Consider the following 6000-nt stretch of genomic DNA (forward strand, 5'->3'; position numbering starts at 1 on the left):
TAACGAGGGGTTTCAGATTGGCACACTAACGAGGGGTTTCAGATTGGCACACTAACGAGGGGTTTCAGATTGGCACACTAACGGGGGGTTTCAGATTGGCACACTAACGAGGGTTTCAGATGGGCACACTAACGAGGGTTTCAGATTGGCACACTAACGAGGGTTTCAGATTGGCACACTAACGGGGGGTTTCAGATGGGCACACTAACGGGGGGTTTCAGATTGGCACACTAATGGGGGGTTTCAGATGGGCACACTAACGAGGGGTTTCAGATGGGCACACTAACGAGGGGTTTCAGATTAGCACACTAACGAGGGGTTTCAGATTGGCACACTAACGAGGGTTTCAGATGGGCACACTAACGGGGGTTTCAGATTGGCACACTAATGGGGGGTTTCATATGGGCACACTAACGGGGGGTTTCATATGGGCACACTAACGGGGGGTTTCAGATGGGCACACTAACGCGGGGTTTCAGATGGGCACACTAACAGGGGGTTTCAGATTGGCACACTAACGGGGGGTTTCAGATGGGCACACTAACGAGGGGTTGCAGATTGGCACACTAACGGGGGTTTCAGATGGGTACACCAACGAGGGGTTCAGATTGGCACACGAACGGGGGGGGTTCAGATGGGCACACTAACGGGGGGGGGGGGGTTCAGATGGGCACACTAACGGGGGGTTTCAGATGGGCACACTAACGGGGGGGTTCAGATGGGCACACTAACGGGGGGTTTCAGATTGGCACACTAATGAGGGGTTCACATGGGGACACGAACAGGCAGTTCAGATGGGGGACACGAACAGGGGGTTCAGATAGGGGACACCAAGGTGAATTCAGATGGGGACACTAACGAGGGGTTTCAGATATGCACATGAACGAGGGGTTCAGATTGGCACACTTATGAAGGGGTTTCAGATGGGGACACTAGCGGGGGGTTTAGATGGGGACACGAACGGGGGGGGGGGGGGTTCAGATGTGGGACACGAACAGGGGGTTCAGATGGGGGACACGAACGAGGGGTTCAGATGGGGACACGAACAGGGGGTTCAGATGGGGACACGAACAGGGGGTTCAGATGGGGGACACGAACAGGGGGGTTTGGAGGGTGACACGAGCCGAGGGATTCAAGTGGTCACACGACCAGGACTTATCCTGTTGAGTCGATCAACCCCACAGAGTGTCATTTGGCCCCACCACCCACATAATCATTGGAAATGGAATGACCAAGTCCAAGGGGTCGTTCGGGTTTTATTTATTTATTTATTTTATACATCGTCGAGGCTCGTAAAAGAAAGAGCTGGAATGCAGCGATTGTGGTTCGTCGTGCCGGATTCGCGACACAATCACGGTGCATCCAGTGGAGGAATAACTTGATGTTAACCAGGACGTTCCGGGAAAATGTCATTAAATTTATACCCATGAAATATAAAGTTCGGTAATTGAAGCACGATGTCGATGGTACAAAAACAATTTAACCATTCATCCTTATACTCGAACAACTCGAATTCACGGATCGGTGTTTGCGTGTGATTGATCGGTTGTCGGGCTACGGGTATGACAAGTGACCACCATTTACAGTACAGTATTCTGTACTGTTTTTTTTTACAGTACCACACGTTTTTTTACAGTACCGCATGTTTTTTTTTACAGTACCGCACGTTTTTTTTACAGTACCACACGTTTTTTACAGTACCGCACGTTTTTTTTACAGTACCACACGTTTTTTTTACAGTACCGCACGTTTTTTTTTCAGTACCGCACGTTTTCCAGTGCAGTGAGGTGTTTTGAATTGTAAGCAGTACGTATGTTTTTGCTTCATGCACGTAACCCGGGTTTTTAATTTTTTTTCCTTATACAGAGCCGTCACTTGCCTATACACCGCCCAAATAAAGGTATGCGTCAGAAGAACGTGTTGCATGCTCGGAACGACATCGCCCGTCGGGCGAGGAAAAACTCTGTTAGTAATTGATAAAAGTAAATAGTTGTTTTGTTTTTTTTTGATAAAGAAAGGAACGGAAAAAGTGGTTCCACAATCAACAACAACAAAAAAAACATTTAAAGAAAAGGAAGTAAACTATTTCGTTCTTTTGCAAGAAGTGCACCAGGATACAGCTCGCACCCAGCGGCGGTGATGCGGTTGGGCGGAGTTTGCAGGCGGTACTTTTCTCACAGGCGGATTTGGCGGCAGGCGGAGGCTGTGCACTACTTTCTCTCCCCCTCAGCGCGGACACGAAGCGGGAAAATGGCGGTTCAGGGCGAAGGGAGTGGATTCCTTGTGGGAGACCGTGTGTATTCCTCCGTTACGATATCGCTGGAGAACTGCATCATACCCGACGAGAAGCTCTCGACGACGCCGTCTCTGCTCGACGGTCTCGACCTGGAAACGGAGACGGACCTGCGAGCGATCGGCTGTGAGCTTATTCAGTCTGCCGGCATTTTGTTGAAGCTTCCTCAGGTAGGAAAGGACGATTCCCCGGCGATGATTTCTCCCCCCCCCCGTGGCCCCTTTTTCTTTATCCCCTTCACGTCGTAATGTTTCCTCCTTTTCTTTTCGCCGTGTTGTAGGTCGCCATGGCGAGCGGGCAAGTTCTCTTTCATCGCTTTTTCTATTCCAAGTCCTTCGTGAAGCACAACATGGAGGTGAGTTTGTGCTCTCCGTGTGTGTGTGCGTGTGCGTGTGCGTGTGTGTATGTGTGTGTGTGCGTGTGTGCGGTATGGAAGTCCCGTGGGAGCTCGATGCCGCCTCAGACCATGGTAGTAAAATGGCGGCGGTAAAATGGCTGAAGCGCCATTGTTCGCACCTTGTGTGGTATAACCTCGCTGAGGTAACGAGTATCTCGAAGCGAACCTCGTATTTATCACCTAAAAACGTGACACGTCCGTTAATCATCAGTACGTTGTGGAGTCGTTATCCTTTTGGTGACTTGTTTCGCCCGAACGGTTAAAACTTCTCCCTCAGAAGGAAACTCAAAATGGCGACCGATTTGATGTCGAATGATTGTAGTTTTTTTTATTTTTTTTTTTAAAGGAGCTGCGAGTGAAGTAAAATGTTTTATTATTATTATTATTATTATTGTTTTTTATTCGTTTTTTTTAATTTCGTTTCTTCGCCTTTTGACCTGAATCGCCGAACGTCAAGAGAAATTTGACGATGTTAAAAAGGGATTATTATTTTTATTTTATTTTTTTTCCTTTCCACGTTTACGTCGTATTAGTCACTCGATGACGTCATTGGGTGACGTCACTCCCACGACGAATCGAACGTTCAGAATATGACGTCGATTTCCAAGAAGTGCGTGTCCTGATGCTTCGTTTATGTTGAACACGCACCATGCTCGCTGTGTTGGGAGTTTGAACTCGTTTACACATTTTTTTTGGGGGGGGGGGGGTTTCTCCGCCTTAGTGACACGTGACCGGTTTTTAAATTTTATGAATAATATAAAAGCGGCTGAATTGCGTTAAATAGGGTGGGCTGGTTTATCGAGGTGAACTGTACATGGGTGGGAGAGTTAATGTGTTTGGGGTGGTCAGCTGGAGGTTATTGAGGGGTGGTTAAACCTGGTTTTGGCTTGGTGGTTGGGATCCTGATTTCGAGCCCCGTTGTCCGCTGAATTAACACGAGGTGGGGTTGACTCAGCCTGTCAGCCTTCCGAGGTCGGTGAAATGAGGACTCGTGGAATGGTATAGGAGCACGGCATCAGCGTCATAGCTGCGGCCCAACAAAATGATAGCTGCCATACGCAAGAAGAAGGAGGGGCGGTTGGTGGTTAATGATGTAGGTTGCGGTTGGGCAGAGCGGTTGTGTAGAGGTTATTGGGGTATGTGGCTGGGGGTTAAGCGGTTGAGCAGTGGGTGGGGTGGAGTGTAGTTAATTGAGGGGTTGTGATGGTTGGAGGTTATTTAGAAATGGGGGCATCAGGTGGGGTGGAGGTGATTGAAGGGGGTGGTGAATGGGTGGTTGGAAATTCTTTCGGGAGGTAGCGAGTGGGTGGGTGGTTGGAGGTGATTGAGGAGGTTGGTTTAGGGGAGGGCAGTGGGTGATTGGAGGAGTTACATCAAGGGGAGGGGGGAAGGATACATTGGTGTGAACAAGCTGTGTGAAACACAGGAAGAAGATGAAAGTGGGGATGAAATAGAAAAGGAACAAACAAAAAGAGATGAGGGAGGAGTTGGGGTGGAATCTCTACAACCTGGACCAAGGGAGTGCTTGGGAATGGGGTCATTTGGGGTGGAAGAGATGAGTATGGGTGGGGGAGGACCTGAGGTAGTGGTGAATAGGATTGAGGAAGAGGGAAGAATACAAATTTAAACACGTAGAGGGAAGTGACCTGGAGGGAAGAATAGGATTGAACAGACGAGGGAAGTCTGTTCCGTAGGAGTGAGGAAAAAAGGAATAAATGAGTGGAGATGAGCATTGAGCCTGGATTTTGGGAGTTTAACAAGAGGGTTACTGGTGGACTGTGTCTACCTTGCAGAAACCTGGGAAGGACATAGCCAAGAGAGGGCAGAGGGTGCAAGACCAAAAAGGAGATTGTATTCTCCAGAGGGAACCAATGTGTCTGCGATGCGAAAGTAACAGGCGAAGGCACATCTTCATCATGGGGGATCCCAATGATTTTTAGGGCCTTTGTTTCCGTGACTTCAACAAGGGCAAGGTGTGACGCAGGGGTTTCAGCCCAAATGGGAGCGCAGTACTCGATCAAGCTGTGGAGATGACTTCAAACAAGGCGCAATGCACGAGTTCTTCTTCCCAATGTTGAATGGTAATTTTGTCACCAGGATTTACTCCAGTGAGCTGACCACCTGCCACTTGGTCACGCTGCAACATAAATTCACCATAATTGACCATCGGTATCCAGATCATCAGTTATCTCTTTTCAGCAATCCACATTGATAATGTTGTTTAAAGTTCATTTTTGGCACATTTCGTTAAACTCTATTATCTGGAAGAAGCAGTGCAGGAAATGTTTTCAAGTGCTGCAGGCTACGTGCACACTTCGAGAGTTTTCTCGCTCTTTCTGAAGTGTTCTTTGTTTTTTTTTTCTTCTACAAACATTCCATCAGCCATGTTGTGGGGGGCGGGGGTGCGATCAGGGACTCTAAGGGTATCAGAGGTTCACTGCGGCTAATTTCTGATTAGTTTCTCTTTTCTGGGCGGCATTTCTAACCTTCAAATGTTTTACTAACGACCACAAAAGTTTATTTGATCTTCTGCAATTGTTTGTATGATATCCTGCTCCGTTCAGTGTTCCAAAAGCATATTATCAACCCCTTCTGATTGGTCAATTTTCCCCAAATATCTCTGTGTATCTTTCTCTTTTGGCCATTTGCAAGTTAGCTTGCTGAAAGATTCTTAAGCTGCTGCTCCTCAGACTTTTTAGCCAATCTGTCCAACCATGTGAGTTGAATTCCATTCTTCTTTTCTTTAACAGCCGCAATTATTCCCACGTTCTCATGGGGTTGGCCGGTGTTTGGGGGTGGGGGGGGGTGTGGAGCAGGGTGAGATTTGTGCCATGTTTCATGAACTGGCTGGCCAGTCCTGACAATCGATTCAGTAGTCAGAGCAGGAATTGGTAATTTATTCAAGGTGCCGGCGATAGCTCGCCGACCTTTCGTGAAGGACACAGTGGGGTCTTTAATGTCAGACTGGACATCCAGTTTAATGTCTATCTGAGGGGGGGGGGATGGGCACACAACACATTGAAACACCAGGATGACATTTTATAGTCTGGTCGGGATTCAAACTCAGGCGAGACAGCTTGGAGGTCTGTGTGCGTATCTCGAAGCCATCCTGCCAGCCTTAGATTCTTGAATTCCATTGATGAACAAAAATGATCTTTGACGAATGACGGGTGCACACCCTAAACCCTGCAGGTGATTCAAGAACAAGCATTAGACGGCTAAACACAACTGATAAAGTAATTTTTCTCACCAAACTGTTAATGTTAGAACGTGTAACCAGAAACTGGGATTTTTATTTTTAATTCAAAAG

The 6000-nt window shown here is 47.7% G+C and overlaps 1 protein-coding gene across 2 annotated transcripts in view; it reads left to right on the forward strand.

The window, feature by feature from the left end:
* The first annotated feature begins 2202 nt into the window (after nt 1-2202).
* LOC147016397 (cyclin-L1-like) overlaps nt 2203-6000 on the forward strand; it is a 48152-nt gene continuing 44354 nt past the window's right edge. The window contains exons 1-2 of one of the 2 annotated variants that reach the window (XM_085845015.1): nt 2203-2463; nt 2574-2648. In XM_085845015.1, the coding sequence (XP_085701141.1) occupies nt 2251-2463; nt 2574-2648 (288 nt within the window). In that variant the 5' untranslated portion in view covers nt 2203-2250. The remainder of the gene's footprint in view (nt 2464-2573; nt 2649-6000) is intronic. The other variant, XM_085845016.1, reaches the window with a different exon arrangement.

The sequence above is a fragment of the Eptatretus burgeri genome, chromosome 11 (genome assembly GCF_056783735.1).
Source record: "Eptatretus burgeri isolate ZD-2024b chromosome 11, Ebu_testis_v1, whole genome shotgun sequence".
Lineage (NCBI taxonomy): Eukaryota > Metazoa > Chordata > Myxini > Myxiniformes > Myxinidae > Eptatretus > Eptatretus burgeri.